The sequence below is a fragment of the Centroberyx affinis genome, unplaced genomic scaffold (assembly GCF_046629955.1).
Source record: "Centroberyx affinis isolate AG114_WGS23_722 - 3 ecotype Tasmania unplaced genomic scaffold, CSIRO-AGI_Caff_v1 ptg000129l_1, whole genome shotgun sequence".
Lineage (NCBI taxonomy): Eukaryota > Metazoa > Chordata > Actinopteri > Beryciformes > Berycidae > Centroberyx > Centroberyx affinis.
In genome coordinates, this window is record NW_027278829.1 from 26,014 (window position 1) to 43,818 (window position 17,805).

At 41.1% G+C, this 17,805-nt stretch overlaps 5 protein-coding genes and 2 non-coding genes across 9 annotated transcripts; 6 read left to right on the forward strand and 1 right to left on the reverse strand.

Annotated features, from left to right (window-relative positions):
* Window positions 1-3,194: 3,194 nt before the first annotated feature.
* trnaq-cug (transfer RNA glutamine (anticodon CUG)) lies at window positions 3,195-3,266 on the forward strand. The gene has a single exon. It is a non-coding gene; the product is annotated as a tRNA-Gln (tRNA).
* Window positions 3,267-4,035: 769 nt separating this feature from the next.
* LOC139652904 (histone H2B) lies at window positions 4,036-4,410 on the forward strand. Its single transcript, XM_071529878.1, has one exon. It carries the CDS (start codon window positions 4,036-4,038, stop codon window positions 4,408-4,410), a length of 375 nt encoding a protein of 124 aa, XP_071385979.1.
* Window positions 4,411-5,344: 934 nt separating this feature from the next.
* Window positions 5,345-5,416, reverse strand: trnad-guc (transfer RNA aspartic acid (anticodon GUC)). Its single transcript has one exon. It is a non-coding gene; the product is annotated as a tRNA-Asp (tRNA).
* Window positions 5,417-7,521: 2,105 nt separating this feature from the next.
* On the forward strand, window positions 7,522-16,186 carry LOC139652962 (histone H2A-like). Of its 3 annotated transcripts, XM_071529911.1 has the most exons (3): window positions 7,522-7,542; window positions 11,925-12,309; window positions 15,864-16,186. In XM_071529911.1, exons 2-3 carry the CDS (start codon window positions 11,937-11,939, stop codon window positions 16,184-16,186), a joined length of 696 nt encoding a protein of 231 aa, XP_071386012.1. In that variant the 5' UTR covers window positions 7,522-7,542; window positions 11,925-11,936. The 3 variants fall into 3 exon arrangements, with proteins under 3 accessions (XP_071386012.1, XP_071385997.1, XP_071386003.1); XM_071529896.1 differs by lacking the exon at window positions 7,522-7,542 and having other exon boundaries at window positions 11,937-12,309; XM_071529902.1 differs by lacking the exon at window positions 7,522-7,542 and having other exon boundaries at window positions 11,937-12,304; window positions 15,907-16,186.
* On the forward strand, window positions 8,664-9,272 carry LOC139652984 (histone H1-like). Its single transcript, XM_071529923.1, has one exon. It carries the CDS (start codon window positions 8,664-8,666, stop codon window positions 9,270-9,272), a length of 609 nt encoding a protein of 202 aa, XP_071386024.1.
* Window positions 10,382-10,792, forward strand: LOC139652993 (histone H3). The gene has a single exon (XM_071529935.1). The coding sequence runs from the start codon at window positions 10,382-10,384 to the stop codon at window positions 10,790-10,792; it is 411 nt and encodes a 136-aa protein (XP_071386036.1).
* On the forward strand, window positions 14,577-14,888 carry LOC139653018 (histone H4). The gene has a single exon (XM_071529969.1). The coding sequence runs from the start codon at window positions 14,577-14,579 to the stop codon at window positions 14,886-14,888; it is 312 nt and encodes a 103-aa protein (XP_071386070.1).
* Window positions 16,187-17,805: the final 1,619 nt, after the last annotated feature.

The window sequence follows — 17,805 nt, forward strand, 5'->3', positions numbered from 1 at the left end:
AGGTAAGGCACACTTAATCATATACTGGCTGACAGTGTCACCAGTGTGAGAGTGACTACTCAATACCAGGAAGTAACGCTGCTTGACTCTGTGTTTCCTTTAAGGGGGTAAAAATATCTTTCCATTTTACTTGATTTGATTCTTTTAATGCAATGCATTTTGTTTGTTCTTTTATATGAATTTTATCTTTTTATCTGTGTGTTATCTGCCTTCTATCTGCCTTCTATTGATGTAAAGCACTTTGAGCTGCATGTTGTGTATGAAAGGTGCTATACAAATACAGGTTATTATATTACTCATTCAAAGTGATGTCTTAAAAGGGTATTACGTAATCTATTACCAATATTGGTGATCAGTATAAATTGCAACAACACTGATAGAAGTTAGAACTAATGTCGTCCTACAAGTCTGCAACAGAGCCAACAGCCCGCTATACTCCTGCACCCTTGAGCTACGGTGGCCTGTAATTGACATAAATAATAAAGTTGCATTTTCACAATAGAGAAGAGTAAGCTAGCTAAGTAGAGCAGACATCCAACAGGAACGCCTAGTGAAGAGGAAACATACAGAATAATACAACTTTGGCATTTGATTTTTTTTTTAGCTTGAGAACTGCCTGAAATGAAAGCCAGAAAGACAGAAATCTCAGCACCTGACAAAATAATTGTTGAGTCATTAGTATTCAACAAGCTTATCGGCCATATTATGCTCATTTTGTGCTATGGGACAGGAAAAACTAACCTTTTTCCCCCTTTAAATACAAAAATTAGGCCTTGAAGTTGCTGGTAAACTCTGGATGTGGCTATATACAGAATATATGTCAATTCCGCTAGCAGCTTTGGACAGGAGTCAAACTGAGTTCTGTCTTTTCATTTTTGTAAAAGGAATGTGGACCGCAATACTTATTTTTTTTTCATTGAGATATAAAAGCAGGACAGCTCAGAGGGACAGAGAGGAGGAGAGAGACAGGAGAGAAGCTTCTGGAGGGAGGAGACGGGTCTAAACCACGAGAAATATAGCCTATATGTTAAGTTAATATGTTAAGTTGATATCTTAAGTTAATATGTTATGCCTTTCGGGTCGTGCCCAGTCTGAAAAACTCCTCTAGCCTCCAAGACATAAAGTTAGCTGGTGAAACTCTGAATCTATTTGCCACTGTAGAGAGTTTAAATTAGCAAGTGTTTCCCTTGGTATCTTTTCTCTTGGTGAGAGGCAGAAACCAAATTTAAATTGATCAGTTGAGATAAAATGTTTCATCACTGTCGGGTGAAAAACTTGTCTTTCCAAAATGTAAAGTTTTCAGGAGCTAAGAAAAGCTGCCTTGGTTTTAGCTTGACCATCATGCATTTTTGAGTTTATCCAATGGGGTTTGAAAGGGTTTTGTGAGCCGGAGATGGTAAGATTTCCTCAATCCACAGATGACAACAGCATTAATGACATTAATATACATAATGTGACCTTCAGTATGTGTTGAATATACATACTGTCTCAATGAATCAACTTAAATTGGTATACATGTTAAGAATATGATGTTTGTCCCTGATAAGATAACAAGAAAGGTTACTTAGACAAGCATATCCTCCTTTACTCCATCTACTATCATTCATCTACCAATCCATTTACTATTAATGTTATCAATGGCTGTCACTGGAAAGAGCAAGCCTCTCATCATTATCTAGCCTCCCTCTAAAACACTTATCTTACTTACTGCTACTTACTTAAACATCAGATTTTAATTGATTTCAAACTCTACAGTAACCTAAAACCACTTAAACCATTCCTCCACTCGCAATACTGAAATCTCAGATCATTTCTAAACTGATAGTTCCTTTTTGAGAGCTTTTGAAGAAGTTCATGTCTTACCTGTGCGTGTGTGTGTGTGTGTGTGTGTGTGTGTGTGAAAGAGAGAGACAGCTGGACTGGAAGTGTCACTCCTCAGTGGGAGGAGGAGGAACCTGTCAAACCCGTCAGTCCGGCTGCAGCTCTGCTTCCTGCCTGCTGACATGAGGAGCAACACGGATTGATTTTTTTTTTCTTTTTTTACATTGATGAAAAAAAAAAAGAGTTAAAATTAATAAAAATGACAGTTGAAATATACAAAATAGATATATGAGGAAGCAGAGGTGGGAACTCGAGTCACAGTTTGAATTGATTGAGACTTGACTTGACTTGGGTTCTGGTGACTTGGGACTTGACTCTGACTTGTACTCTGATGACTTGAAAAGGTTTCTAAAGTCTTGACTTGAGATCTTGTGTTTGTGTAAATGACTTAGATTGAAAGTGATGAGATTTGTTCCAGCAGACGACTGAATTTAAATTCTGTTTTCTGAATTTGTATGGAATGATTGAATTTATTGAAGTTGAAACTGATTCTAGAAATCAAACTCATGATGCTCTTATCAAGTTTTTATCCTATTAAAACCATATTGCATTGAAAAGTCCTAGATATTTAGTTTTCTTTAAGATATTAAATTGATACTGGACTCTTGATTTGCTCTGACTTGACTTGCTGTTCTACATTTAGACTTGAGACTTGACTTAAAACTTGTGCCTCAAGACTTGAGACTGACTTGGGACTCGATCAAAGTTGACTTGGTCACACCTCTGTGAGGACATGTGAATATTTAACAGTTTCTACCATTTTATGCAAGAACTGACAGCATGTGACAGATAAACAGAGCTTTAATGAATCTTGAAGCTGTAACAGGTTTGTGTATAATGGCAAAGTTAGTAAAAACTGGACTGAAATACTAATTGTAACACAAAGTAAAGGTGTTTATTTTGAGTTATATTTAATTAAAGTTAAAAAATATCTCTCATTTTCACTGCAGGAACTTAAAGGTCAAAATATTGATTGTTACTGGATATTTTGATCTATCAATATGTGTGTCCAAACAAGTATAATTAACATCAATAATAACATTGTGTTAGTTTATGGAAAATGGCAATATAAAGATAAAAAGTACTTGTTGATCCCTGTCCCTGTTATTGTAATTACTTAATTTATAATAATTGGGTAGAAGCTCCACAAATTATATCTGTCCATTCTAGTGGTCAGAATATAAAGAAAACTTTTATGTGATGCAATTCATACCTGATATTTGACAATTATACACTTACACTTCATGATATTGGCCGATGTGCACCTCTCATATTCTAGGTGAGAAAGGAGAGTAGGAAAAACGTTCCCATGTGGTTCCATGGTGTAATGGTTAGCACTCTGGACTCTGAATCCAGCGATCCGAGTTCAAATCTCGGTGGAACCTGATTCTTCTTAAAACATAATTCCACTTCCTTTGCTGCTCAAGTGCCCCTTCTTCTGCTGCTGCCGAGTCAGCGAGGTTGGTTAAAAAAAACAAAAAAAAAACAGCAGGTAGGCTACTGAAGTGTGAACACAGAGGTCATAGAAACATTTACAGAGCAACGCTTCAATGTAATTTGTGAAGAAACTGCACTCGTTAATAGAATAAGAACAGAATAATGATTGCGTTGAATGTGTTTTTGATGCTGAAGATGTGTGTGAGTGTGTGTGTGTGTGTGTGTGTATGTGTTCGGGGGTTGGGCGTAGTGGAGTACCAGACAATCAGAGATACTTAGACACAGATATAGAAAGTCATCTTCTTGTGTATCGTGTTTTCTCGGACAGCTGTCATGAATCTGGCAGGAGACGTCACTGACTCGAAAGGTTCAGTATTTGTGTTTAACTCATTAGTTACTGGATGGGATGTTTAACAAAACGATGCCTTCTTCATGTTAGACTTTCTGAATTCCATTCAAATCCTGAGTTTCAAACGTTTTGTAGTAGTCTTAGTGTACCAGACAAACACAGTCAGATTTAGACTATAGGGATATCAGATCTATCCATTCTAGTTCTGTTGGACAGAGGTCCTTGTTCAGCGCATGCCCAGTGTGGTTGCAAAACTCAACCAATCGTATAGGAGGAACAGCACAGCTCTATTTGCATCAGCTGCCTCCAAAACCATCCGCTCTGCTCCTTTTACCTCATTCTCTACTGTAAAGTACCGAGATCTCGTCATGCCTGAACCCGCCAAGTCAGCGCCCAAGAAGGGCTCCAAGAAAGCCGTGACCAAGACCGCCGGCAAGGGCGGCAAGAAGCGCAGAAAGACCAGGAAGGAGAGCTACGCCATCTACGTGTACAAGGTGCTGAAGCAGGTCCATCCCGACACCGGCATCTCGTCCAAGGCCATGGGCATCATGAACTCCTTCGTCAACGACATCTTCGAGCGCATCGCCGGTGAGTCGTCTCGCCTGGCTCACTACAACAAGCGCTCCACCATCACCTCCAGGGAGATCCAGACCGCCGTCCGCCTGCTGCTGCCCGGGGAGCTGGCCAAGCACGCCGTGTCCGAGGGCACCAAGGCGGTCACCAAGTACACCAGCTCCAAGTAAACCGCCTGGAACCACATCCACCCAAAGGTCCTTTTAAGGGCCACACTACTTCAACAAAGAGCTGATTCACAACTTATTTTAGTGTGGTCATGTTTTTTGAGGGATGCATTTTTTTTTTCAAATATTGCTTGCATGTTACATGTATTGCTTTTAGTACAACACAAGGTGCTTAGACTCATTTTAATTATTTCAATTACAATTAATCATCCACTTGGTAGCGAGGTGTAGAGTAGAAGCACTAAATTGGATGATGCATCCAGTCCGTGTGTGAAGGCACCGTCCTCACAGCTGATATACAGAAGCCTATGGTGAACAATCTTAAGTTAGCACATCGGTACTTATTCGTGGGCTTTCAGCGAACAATTTAATTTTTTCCTACAGGTTTCCTGTTTATCGAGTTCTTTACCTTTACCTACACATGTTCCCTTTTTAATAATTATGTTTAAGTGTTGACCCAAACAGTTTTTCCAATTGTGTTGGATAGTTGCACTTTCTGCCTATATTCTATGGCCATACCTCTTGATTATCAAAATGTCTCAAGAATCTGACACTGGGGCATTACAAATTATCAAATTCAAGGATTATGAGAAATTTTACTGTGGCATTACTGTATTATGACCATACTGTGACAACTACCCAACACAGTTGTCAAAAGTAAACTATATGACAAACTGTTTAGTCAACACCTAAACACCTATTTATTATTATTATTTTCTATTCTAATATATGAGGCAAAGAACAGTAAATACAGAGAAAACCTTCTGCTCACTGTTCTATCCATCAAGTGATTCACCTGAAGTGACATTTATGATCAATGACTTTTCTGGTAGTTTGGTTTCTTCATATATTATTTACAATCATTCTCCTTTACAGGAAGTCGCCCTTCCTGCATTCTTTTCTTCCGCCATAAAGCTCTGAGAGAAAAAACAAATACCTCCCCGTCGGGGAATCGAACCCCGGTCTCCCGCGTGACAGGCGGGGATACTCACCACTATACTAACGAGGACAGGCGTGTGAGTTACGGGATCAGGTCACATCTTATTCCCACTCGCGAGAGTGTCCTGTCTATTCATTTTGTATGGGCGTTCTAAAACACTACGGATGCGATATTTTTTGGCCACAAAGTGGAAGTCTATGGGCTGGTGGCGCTGTTCCTTCTTTGACATGCCTTCCTTCTGGTCGCGTGCCATTACCATAGAAATGCTTCCTCCTTTCATTCATCACCTCCTCCTTTCCTCCTTTAGATATCTTTGTCCAATGTGTGTCAATCACATCTTGATTACATCTGCTTCCACTAGAATTACCAGTCAATCTTATTGATTACTGTCTGCATGATTTAGCATCTGTCTACATTGATTGTAAGTGGATTAATTTGTGATGAATTATTAATTCTGTTAATTTAGTTTGTAAGATAAGGTAAGATAAGATCAGGTAACGCTTTATTGATCCCCTATGGGAAATTCAGGTGGCGCAGCAGCAACTGGCGGAACGATGCCAATGAAGTCAAGTAGAGGAAGGTAATCAAAGAAAACTGTATACAGATAAATCATGTATTTATTTATTTTTGGATTACACAGTCCATCAGGTGAGAAGGTGTTCACTAAAGAGCTGGGTCTTTAGCCTTTTCTTAAACATTGAGAGGGACTCTGCGGATCGGATGGAGTTTGGTAACTCGTTCCACCACCGAGGAACCACAGAAGAAGAGTCTGTCTAGAGAATCAGCGCCTTGTTGTGGTGGCAGCACCAGGAGCCGCTCCTTGGCATAGTGTAGTGGGCGGGAGGGAGCGTAGACCTGAATGAGGGAGTTCAGGTAGGTCGGAACCATTTTGGTTGCTGCTTTGTAGGCGAGCATCAAGGACTTGAACTTGATGCGGGCAGCGACTGATGATGATTAATTTTTGGTCGATCGAATAATCATTTCAGCAGTAGCCTACTTCTAATAATGCCAAATCTGTCTGTACATCATTGACAGGGTGATGCAACTCAAAAACATGGCGAGACTAACAATTTACTGTTTGCCTTGTTTTTTGTGGCAAAAATAGTTCATTTCTTGTACCACTGCCTTTATTACTGCCCTGAATAAAGGAAATAAAATAAACTTGTTGTGTTAACTGAATTAATTTGTGTGGAACCTGTTGACATATTTCAATTAACTTAGCCCAATTGGTTGAAATACATTTAGCATAAGTTAAACGAATTTGCATTGCTGTTGTTGGATTAACATGTTTAGGTTATGTTGGAAAGACTTCAGTTAATTATGTAGATTGTACATATATATTCCTTAAATTGCAGTAAAACAATTTAATTAAGTTGGTGTAACTTAAACACATTGTATTCGTTTTACATGAGTAAAATAAGGTAGATTATTTAGATTTATTTTAATACAGTCAACTTACAGTTTTTTTCTGAATGCTTAAACACTAACAGTGATTCTTGAAGCTCTATCTCTGAAACCATTAACACTTGTAGCCAATGCATTTACCAAGTGTGCCAAACTGAACACACATTCTCTGCTTTACACTCAGTTTGTCATTTTATAACACACTTTTTGCAAAACTGTAAACACAACTTACTGCTTTACACTCAGTTTGCAATTTATACTCTTCTAGCAACACTGTAAACTTATGGCCAGATATTTTTTTCTGTTCTGTTCTGTTTCTAGCACAAATGTTTTTGTTTTCTTCTACTGCGCTTTTGTTGTTTGAGGAGTGTTACTATAGAACATTTTGAGAGAAAAAAAAAAAACTTTTCCCCCTTATTTGTATTGATAGTGTGTTATTCGGAATACACATCCATACTTTACACATTTGGATGTTTGTATGTGTGTTTACTACATGTATGACAAAACTTTATTGCAAACTGCTCTGCCCTGCACACAGACAAAGCAAAAGCCACAAGTGTTTTTCATTTATACTATCAGTGCGTAGTTGGTGCTTCGTGTGCTTATTCAAATGATGGTTTGTGTGTACTGTATTGACGCAAAAACATAATTTTTCAAAGAGTTTGAAGAGTTTCTCAAGAATTGTTTGCTTTTGCAAGAGATGTATAATGTTTTGCTGGTTTGGTGTAAGGTTTTGTGGTTAGTGTGTAGAGTTTTGCAAAAATAGCCTAAGCAATCAGAAAAAAGTTGCAGTCAAGTCGTAATATTACAAGAGCCTGTACTAGGATGATTCTCTGTGCACATTAGCATTTTACTACTGCTAGCCTACTAATACTAGCCACCTAATAATGATAATTTACAGGGGAAACAACAACAACAACGACCGATGTCTCGAAAGACAGTAGGCCTATAATCAACTTTGAACACACTTACAATATTCTAACAGTGGACACCTGAAAGAGACACGTTAATATTACAGTGTCTGATTTGCCTAGCCTAATCCCTCTGTTAAAATGTATTTTCTCTGTTCCTCTTAATTTATCCAGCAAGAAACAAGAACATATTGTTAATCAGAGACAAAACTGAAGTTCCAAAACTGAGCAGAGCTGAGAATCACACATTGTTAATTTTGTATCAAACAGAAACGCTGTAACCTGCACCAGATTCAGTACTGGGATAAAATAAAAACAGGGAGCAATTGTGGAACCAAAATTAAAATGACCTCCAAGCAACTGTTGCATAAAATCACAGAGTAAACACTGACAATGTAGTTCTCCACACAATAAAAAAGATAAATGCAGAGTGATATTTCAGCCTAACCCGCCCGAAGTCGCTGCCAGCATCAGTGTGTTTACCGACACCAAAACATCTGCTGATTAAAACAAAACAAGTCACACCACTACAGTATGTTTACTTTTATTCCCTCATCAGACACATCTGCTTACTGGACAAACAGTGTTGTCTGCCATCTAAAGCACTTTAAACCATTTTAGGAGACGAAATGTGAAGAAAACCCGCTGCGAGCCGAACACTGTGCCGGTGTATCAGAGAGGTTTGAAGCTTCCCTGAATAAAACGAAAGTCTCCTCAGCGCTAAACATGACGTCATCCCGAGAGGAAAGAAGTTTCGTCACTGCTCCAATAACAGTTCCACTTGAAAAGTGCTCCGATCTGCGTCTTTTATCCCTAAAATGTGGAAGAGAAAACACAAGTGTCGCCACATTTCAACAGGACAGACAGAGCGGCTGTGTGTGTTGAGTCTACACGGTCCTCATGCTGTGTATAAGTCCCGCCTCTTGCTCTGCGTCGACAAACAGTCCAGTCAGACTCTGTAGAGCTGTGAGAAGCAGACCGAGAGAGAGAGAGAAGACGAAATGGCAGAAGTCGCTCCAGCACCCGCTCCTGCCCCGGCTAAAGCCGCGAAGAAGAAGGCTCCCAGACCGAAGAAGAGCGGCCCCAGCGTCGGTGAGCTGATCGTTAAAGCCGTGTCCGCCTCCAAGGAGCGGAGCGGCGTGTCTCTGGCCGCCGTCAAGAAGAGCCTGGCTGCCGAAGGCTACGACGTGGACAAGAACAAGACCCGCGTCAAGATCGCCATCAAGAAGCTGGTGGAAAAAGGCGACCTGGTCCAGACCAAGGGGACCGGGGCCTCCGGCTCCTTCAAGGTCGCCAAAAAGGCTGAGAAGGCCAAGAAGCCGGCTGCCAAGAAAGCAGCTCCGAAAGCCAAGAAGCCCGCTGCTAAGAAAGTCACCAAGAGCCCGAAGAAGAAGCCTGTAGCCAAGAAGGCTGCAGTCGCTAAGAAATCTCCGAAGAAGGCGAAGAAGCCCACAGCGGTCAAGAAAGCAGCGAAGAGCCCCAAGAAGCCGACCAAGAGTCCCAAGAAGGTGGCGAAGAAGCCCGCTGCTGCCAAGAAACCTGCCGCGAAGAAAGCTGCCAAGCCCAAAGCAAAGACTGCAGCTAAGAAAGCAGCACCGAAGAAGAAGTAAGCTTCCGGCTTTACTTTACCCAAAAGGCTCTTTTAAGAGCCACCCACAACCTTCATGAAAGAGCATCTTCTTTTTTTAACTATAAGCCTATCAACTGATATCAGATGTTGTTGATGTGGCAGATTACCCCCCCCACACCACACACCAGAAAAACACTTGAGTTACATTTTCAATCAACTGGCCACAATGTTTACTGCTTCTGTTAACTGCTGTTTATTTCTTTGTAGATTATAGAAAACATAACTGCGGATAAGTGACACTATGTGTGACTTATTCTTATAAATTGTAAAACTATGTAGATGTTGATACTTCTTCATTACATAGTGTGGCGAGTGAAGAGATCAGTACTTTGTTGTTTGATACTTTTTTAATCCTCTGGACTCATGGCAGGTTTGACTCCACAGTCTGACTGAAGATGCTTTGGGCTGCTGCTCATTTCCCACTCTGCACCTTTTCTGTTTCCTCTACTTTTCTCTTTAGAGTATTCTACACAGATCCATCTACATAAACCAACCATAAATACATATTAATGCTAGAATATCTTCATACATGTACAACTACTGTAAATATAGCTTGTATAGTTATTAATAAATTGTATGATTTTTTTTAATAAATCATAAATTAATGTGTTTTTCATTCCTCACACTCCACAAAGTGTGTTTATATTCTATTACTGTGTTACTTTAACTATTAGCTACTAATTATTACATATTACTTAATTGTTTTAGTTTATTTTTGTTCATTGTGTTTTAATCTTATCTTATCTTATATTGTCTTGTATTTTGATCATGATTTTGCTGGTTATCTTTTCCACATATGAGTGAAAAAAGTGATTGAAAATAGTAAAAGCCTTTCTGCCGCCGTTAGACTCAGCTGCTGTGGAGGAGCGCTTTGAATTGTGGTTTAGTGGTTTAGTTTGAATTTTGGGCGGGCTTTCCAAAGCGCCTTTCCTCCAATAGGCCTGGTTGATCTGATGAAGCTCGCGCCTCCTGTCGGGCAGGCCAATCAGCGTGTAGCAGCGCTCCGGCGTTGGCTATATAAAGCCGACGTTCAGTCTCAAGCCACATATTTTCTTCTCCTGTAAAGAAGGAAGAGCAGAGCTTTGAGCCATGGCCAGAACCAAGCAGACCGCCCGTAAATCCACCGGAGGAAAAGCTCCCAGGAAGCAGCTCGCCACCAAGGCTGCCAGGAAAAGCGCCCCGGCCACCGGCGGTGTGAAGAAGCCCCACCGTTACAGGCCCGGTACCGTGGCTCTCAGAGAGATCCGGCGCTACCAGAAATCCACAGAGCTGCTCATCCGCAAGCTGCCCTTCCAGCGCCTGGTCAGAGAAATCGCTCAGGATTTCAAGACCGACCTGCGCTTCCAGAGCTCCGCTGTCATGGCTCTGCAGGAGGCTAGCGAGGCTTACCTGGTCGGCCTCTTTGAGGACACCAACCTGTGCGCCATACACGCCAAGAGGGTCACCATCATGCCCAAGGACATACAGCTGGCCCGCCGCATCCGCGGAGAGCGAGCTTAAACCCCCCTGCCAGACCACAAACACAACGGCTCTTTTAAGAGCCACCTCCATATTTACTAAAAGTTTATTCCACTGCAACAAAAACATTACAGTGACAGCAATTCTAAAATAACCTCATTCCCAGTAATTATGTCTAAATGATATAAAACACACAACTAACTTCTCACCATGCCACTTGTTTCCAACCAATATTTACCATCTACCCAGCTCATTGGCTGTGACATTTGATTATAATCACGTCTATTTCCCTGCCATGTGGTGATGAAATGCAAAACATTCCCACAGTTAATGTTCATGGCACAACATGCTCATGTACAACGAAAAGGCGATTAAAAACAAGGGAGGTTTAAACAAATACATTGTGGAAAGATAACATCTATTTAATCTAAAATACTGTATGTCAGTGTTATTCCAAAACTGTGAGGAATAGATGAAACAAAGTGATGAACACATCACCAGTGTGGAGCTTAAATACACAATACTGCCGTCCGATTTGGTTTTATGTATTCATTTTATTTATAAAAGTATTAAAATAAAAGTACAATGGTTAGCAATGGCCCTCAAAAGGACCTTTGTGTAAACTCCTGAAATCTGGATTTGGTAATCTTTGCTCTTCATTCATTTTCTATGACTGGAAACAACACAGATGTCCTAAATTTGAATGAAACAGCTTCTCTTCACTAAAAATTGTGTTAAACTAAAACGTGATATTTTTTGTTTTGTGATGCCCTGTGTGGAGGATGTTATGGTAATCAGATAAAAGAAACCATGTTTATGACAGTAAAAAGTTTTAAATTGGTCAGATCTGACGTAACATGAGAGTTAATCCATCACATGTGAAAAATGTATTTGAGTTCTGAGAATCTTTATGACTTTCATATCAGAAATTTCACGTGGCTCTAATCCTCCTCTGTGAAATTTACATTTAGTTTGTCATGTTTGTCACGTTTTATTTTGAAAATCCAATACACTGCACAGCGGAAGTGTTATTTGTTCTGTTAACTTGACACCAGCAGTTTTCTGATTGGGCGACGATTTTGAAGTTACAACTGACCAATGAACAAGCACCTCGGGGAAGATATAAACCGGTTCCCGATGTCGTCAGATTATTTTCTGATTCTCTGATCTCAAGAAAACAACCAAAATGTCTGGTCGTGGTAAAACCGGCGGCAAGGCTCGTGCCAAGGCAAAGACCCGCTCCTCTCGTGCCGGTCTTCAGTTCCCGGTCGGTCGTGTTCACAGGCTGCTGCGCAAAGGAAACTACGCCGAGCGCGTCGGTGCCGGAGCCCCGGTGTACCTGGCGGCGGTGCTCGAGTACCTGACCGCTGAGATCCTGGAGTTGGCCGGCAACGCCGCTCGCGACAACAAGAAGACCCGTATCATCCCCCGTCACCTGCAGCTGGCCGTCCGCAACGACGAGGAGCTCAACAAGCTGCTGGGCGGAGTCACCATCGCTCAGGGCGGCGTGCTGCCCAACATCCAGGCGGTGCTGCTGCCCAAGAAGACCGAGAAGCCCGCCAAGAAGTAAACTCACCAGCTTCTCCACACCGAAACAAAGGCTCTTTTAAGAGCCACACACTCACGTAACAAGAGTTTTCCCGACTAATGATTATTTTAACATTAGTTTCCCTGTGCAAATTCATCTAGCTTCGTACTACAAACATGTAACGTTCATTTTTTTTAAACGTTTCCTTAAACTAGCTGCAAATAACATCCAGTATATAGCCTACAACAACCAATACTCACTACATACTTGAGTAGGCTATTCAGCTCAGCTCTTGGCTGAATATATACTGTATCCTATATATATAATTTTGATCACCCCCCTCTCTCAGTGTTGCAGACTGGCGAGATTTGAACGTGTTGCCACAACGTACCAAAGTAAAGGACTTATTTAAAGAGGAATCTGTAATAAATAAAACTGTAAATTTACACAGTATCTCAAACACAGACTCATGTTTAATTCTTGTTTTTTCCCCCCCAATACTGAGTCATCTCCGTTGCCCAGATGGCTCCTTAGCTTGAACATCAACCAATAGCCAGACGAGCCTGATATCTCTGGGACTAACTCAGAACACACTGGAATTTTCCTTCAATGTAGTTTTCGTAGAACTAAGTTCACCAGTGACTTGGTCCACCAATGCCTTTCCTCTCCAGCTACTAACATTGTGAGAAAGCCTGCAGTGAGTTTAGCGTGACTGTGAGACAGCTTAACGAGCCGTAGCGAGTATATAACCGTTTTGGTAGTAATTGATTCCCAGTGTTAATTGAGTTGAGAGCGCACAGCATGGCGGATATATTTTGCCTTTGATTATTTGGTCAACACGTTATAATTGCTGGTCGCCTTCTTGTGATGTGTATTAACACTTAGTTTGATTATTTGAGAATTATCTTGAGAAGTATACATGCCTATACTATTAAAATGGTCAAATGGTTATCATCAGGCTGTATCATAAACACCATCCAGTTGGAATCATTTAATATTGTGATAGGTTCATTGCTAATGCTGAGTAATTAAGAATAGCTTTATTGTTGCTGCTAATAGGATAGCCGATGTTACAGTTTTGTTAAAGCGGTATTGTAAAGGTTTGAAACATCTGTATACTTGCGGTTAATTCATATACTATTCATATGTTTTGTTATTGTTTCTCTCTTTGTAGACCACACACATCCAACTGTCTATCGAACTGAAAATCTTCTCTGACCCGATTCTCTGACCGGAATCTCGTCCATATCTGCCCAAACCAGTTAAATTTCCAGAGGCCCCTAATATAAACATGAATATGAGTCAAAGAAATGGAAATGACTTGAGAGAAAGGAAAAGTTAATCTTTTAATAGCTGCTTAACCCCCAAAGAGGTAGCACTCTATGGACCAGTAATCCCTTAAAATAACCTTACATTTTCATTAATTTACATTAATTCACCCCTTAATACATGCAAAACCCCCTTAAAATTAATCAAGGGAGTTATTAATGGCGTGGATTCATCGAAACCTCCTAAAACACCCCCTTAATCTTGACTCCTCACTTTCTAATTCAATGTAAATTTCAGGGAGACAGGAACCTTTTCCATTCATTTCTACATAACCTGTAAAGGGCGTTAAAAAACCCTTAATTACTAGTGTCTCTGTGAATCAACCCATGGATAAATCCTTTATAAACCCATATGATACTAACCTTACTTTTTTAAAGCTGTTATTTTTAATGGATAATTGATGCTTATGTAATGGAGAAAAATTTCAGAGATCAAATCAAGAGTTTTGGCTTCGTATTATCAGTCTTCGGCAGAAAGGTATGGAAGCCCATTCCCGCCACTCAATACAATAAAAAACGACTAAATTGTGACTTTTTTTTCCGAATTCTGACTTTTTATCTCACGAGTCTGACTTTATTTCTCACAATTCTGACTATTCCTCACAATTCTGACTTTTCTGTTTATTTTCTGAGTTTATATCTCAGAGTTTTTACAAGGAAAAAAGTCAGACTTGTGAAATATAATGTCAGAATTTAGTCGTTTTCCATTTTATTGAGTGGCGGGAATGGACTTCCATAGAAAGGGGATGAGAGCAGACAGTCAGCAGGTCAAACTGTAAAGTGTTTTGTTGTATTCATATTCATGATGCGAACTGATCGTGCGGTGTCTCTTTAAGCTGCAGGAGAGGCCGCCCCGCCCCGCCCCGCACAGCGCGCGCCTCCTGCTTCACTCACGTCCTCAGATCAGCTTTATAGACGAGCTCGGCGGAGCGGTTGACATCATTGTTTCTTGACTTTGAAAAGCAGCAAGATGAGCGGAAGAGGCAAAGGAGGAAAGGGACTCGGTAAAGGAGGCGCCAAGCGGCACCGGAAAGTTCTCCGTGATAACATCCAGGGAATCACCAAACCCGCCATCCGCCGTCTGGCTCGCCGCGGCGGAGTCAAGCGCATCTCCGGTCTCATCTACGAGGAGACCCGCGGGGTGCTCAAGGTCTTCCTGGAGAACGTCATCCGTGATGCCGTCACCTACACCGAGCACGCCAAGAGAAAGACCGTCACCGCCATGGATGTGGTGTATGCTCTGAAGAGGCAGGGCCGCACTCTGTACGGCTTCGGAGGTTAACTTCATTTACCGGACAACATCAAACACAAAGGCTCTTTTAAGAGCCAACCACTTCATTTTTAAAAGAGGAAATCCTTTTTGTGTTTTAATTATTGAAACTTAACAAATACCCACACAGCGTATTCACAGAAACGTTTTGCCTCCGCGCTGTTTTTAAAAATGAAACAAAATATACTGTTTATAAATCACACATTAATAGCCAACAACACTTTCTGCTAAAATGCTTAAAGAGCCTGCCAGTTCTGAACTTCATGCAGACTCTGAATCCAGCGATCCTAGTTCAAATCTCGGTGGAACCTGACTAACAGGGTCTGTTTAGTTCATGAATCTGAATCTAGAATCTCAATCCCTTTACTGCGTAAATACGGATTAGGCATTAAATCTTTCTGTGGAATTGAATGATTTGAGACAGAAATATAATAGATAGAAAGGTGTGTTACTGATTTATCATAGTAATCTCTAGCATGAAGCAGTAACTTGATCTTTCGTCATGTTGCCATGAAAATGAGTAGTTAAAATGAGTAGTAGTTCAGTTTGTCTTCAGCGTGTGAAACTCAGAAAGTTGTAATGTTTAACTGACACTGACATGTTCAGCAAACTGATGATTTCATCATGAAAGACTTTATGAATTCATGCACACATGCTGCGTTTCAAAAAGTTTTTATAGTCTTTTTCTGTAGTATTTAGTGTACCAGGCCAGCCAACAACATAGCAACACAGTCGTACTTGAATGGGAATATCAGATCTATCCATTCTAGTTCTGTGGAAGAGGGTTCCTTGTTCAGCGCATGCCCAGTGTGGCTGCAAAACTCAACCAATCGTATAGGAGGGACAGCACAGCTCTATTTGCATCAGCTGCCTCCAAAACCATCCGCTCTGCTCCTCTCAGCTCATTCTCTGCTGTAAAGTACCGAGATCTCGTCATGCCTGAACCCGCTAAGTCAGCGCCCAAGAAGGGCTCCAAGAAAGCCGTGACCAAAACCGCCGGCAAGGGCGGCAAGAAGCGCAGAAAGACCAGGAAGGAGAGCTACGCCATCTACGTGTACAAGGTGCTGAAGCAGGTCCATCCCGACACCGGCATCTCGTCCAAGGCCATGGGCATCATGAACTCCTTCGTCAACGACATCTTCGAGCGCATCGCCGGTGAGTCGTCTCGCCTGGCTCACTACAACAAGCGCTCCACCATCACCTCCAGGGAGATCCAGACCGCCGTCCGCCTGCTGCTGCCCGGTGAGCTGGCCAAGCACGCCGTGTCCGAGGGCACTAAGGCGGTCACCAAGTACACCAGCTCCAAGTAAACCGCCTGGAATCACATCCACCCAAAGGTCCTTTTAAGGGCCACACACTACTTCAACAAAGAGCTGATTTACTCACTTTTGGTATGGGGAGATCTGTTTCCCTAAATCTAAAATTGTGTTGTTCTTTATAGTGATGGGAATTCCGGCTCTTTTTAGTGAGCCAGATCATTTGGCTCAGCTCAGCAATAAGAGCCGGCTCTTTCGGCTCCCAAACGGCTCTTCATTTAGTACCACTTCTGGCTTTTATAATTTAGCCAAATTTAGATTAGATTGATTGGTATATGTGCACATTTATCACTTAAATTATTCAATGTAATTATACTAAATCTTATAATTTCCAGAATACCATAATTTTACATTATGTTTGGTATAAAAACCTTAAATAATGTAAAAACATCAAGCACTACATTCTGCCTTTAGGTCTCTATGTTATTAAAATGCATCCAAATGCTACTTCGTATGCGACTGTCACTCATCTTGTTTTCTGCTGTTCTGTCTGTCATCACACGTGATTGGTCGCACACACATACACATCAACACAACATTCAGTCAGTGCATGGAGTGCGCGTGGCCGAGCAGCGTGGCGAAAAGATCATTCTGTCCTGTATTAATTTACAAAATAAAATAAAGAAAAAAAGAAATCGGCTCTCAGACGGGAGCCGGCTCTCATCGTTCACTTAGAGGAGCCGGCTCATAGAGTCGACTCGTTCACGACCGACACATCACTAGTTCTTTACACTGATTAGACAGAGACACATCAAAGCGTTTCGAGGTGTAAACACATTTTTCATGGTGACCCATTTTGCTCTCCATCACTTACAATAAATCACAAGTCTGTATTAACATAGATTTCCATATATTTCATGATGCATCTATCTTTTCCACTCCCTTGTATGTGAAGGGACCATGCCTTATGCAATTCTTACTAAACACATATGACAGTAATATATATATCACTGTATGAAAGCATGACAAGCTCCAGCAAAGATAGCAGGGCCAGTGTTGAGGTGGCCAGACAATGTGGCCTTAAGAGCCACATCATTGTTCAAGCTGTTGTTTCACAGTCCTGGGGCCAGATGCATAAAGATAAACCCAGACTTAGACTTAAATGTGACCTTAAGTCAAACTTGCTATAGACACTTATGTTTACCTGTTCCTGCTACTTCTTGATTGTTGTACATCTCTAATGGTTTGTTTCTGTCTCCAAAGACTCTCTCTTCTTCAGGTCCTTTCCAAAAACCAAAGATGCCATCCTTTATGAAACAGCTTCAGTATTTAAACTTCCCGCTCTGACAGTTAGGCCGACTCGTTGCCATAGCAACATAATTCTTAACTCAAGAATAGCCAGGGGGGAGGTGGCTATCTCTCCTACCTCAAAATAAGTCATATTTAAGTAACAGATAGAATGAACCTAGTCCAACCTGAGAATCTAAGACCAGTCTAAGGTTTAGACTAGTCTTAAACTAGCTTTATGCAACTGGCCCCAGAAAGCATTGTTTTGTATTCCGTAGAACCATTTGTTGTAGTATTTCGCTTAGACTTGCCTTCTAACAGCTTCACGTCAGTTAAACATTACAACTTTCTGAGTCTCACACTCTGAAGACAAATTCCAAACGCTA

Excerpts from the sequence above, each read along its gene's own strand:
- LOC139652904 (XM_071529878.1), top strand. The coding sequence starts at position 4,036 with ATGCCTGAACCCGCCAAGTCAGCGCCCAAGAAGGGCTCCAAGAAAGCC.
- LOC139652984 (XM_071529923.1), top strand. The coding sequence starts at position 8,664 with ATGGCAGAAGTCGCTCCAGCACCCGCTCCTGCCCCGGCTAAAGCCGCG.
- LOC139652993 (XM_071529935.1), top strand. The coding sequence starts at position 10,382 with ATGGCCAGAACCAAGCAGACCGCCCGTAAATCCACCGGAGGAAAAGCT.
- LOC139652962 (XM_071529911.1), top strand. The coding sequence starts at position 11,937 with ATGTCTGGTCGTGGTAAAACCGGCGGCAAGGCTCGTGCCAAGGCAAAG. Across the intron at positions 12,310-15,863 it reads CAAGAAGACCGAGAAGCCCG|CCAAAACCGCCGGCAAGGGC; the intron begins CCAAGAAGTAAA and ends AGAAAGCCGTGA.
- LOC139653018 (XM_071529969.1), top strand. The coding sequence starts at position 14,577 with ATGAGCGGAAGAGGCAAAGGAGGAAAGGGACTCGGTAAAGGAGGCGCC.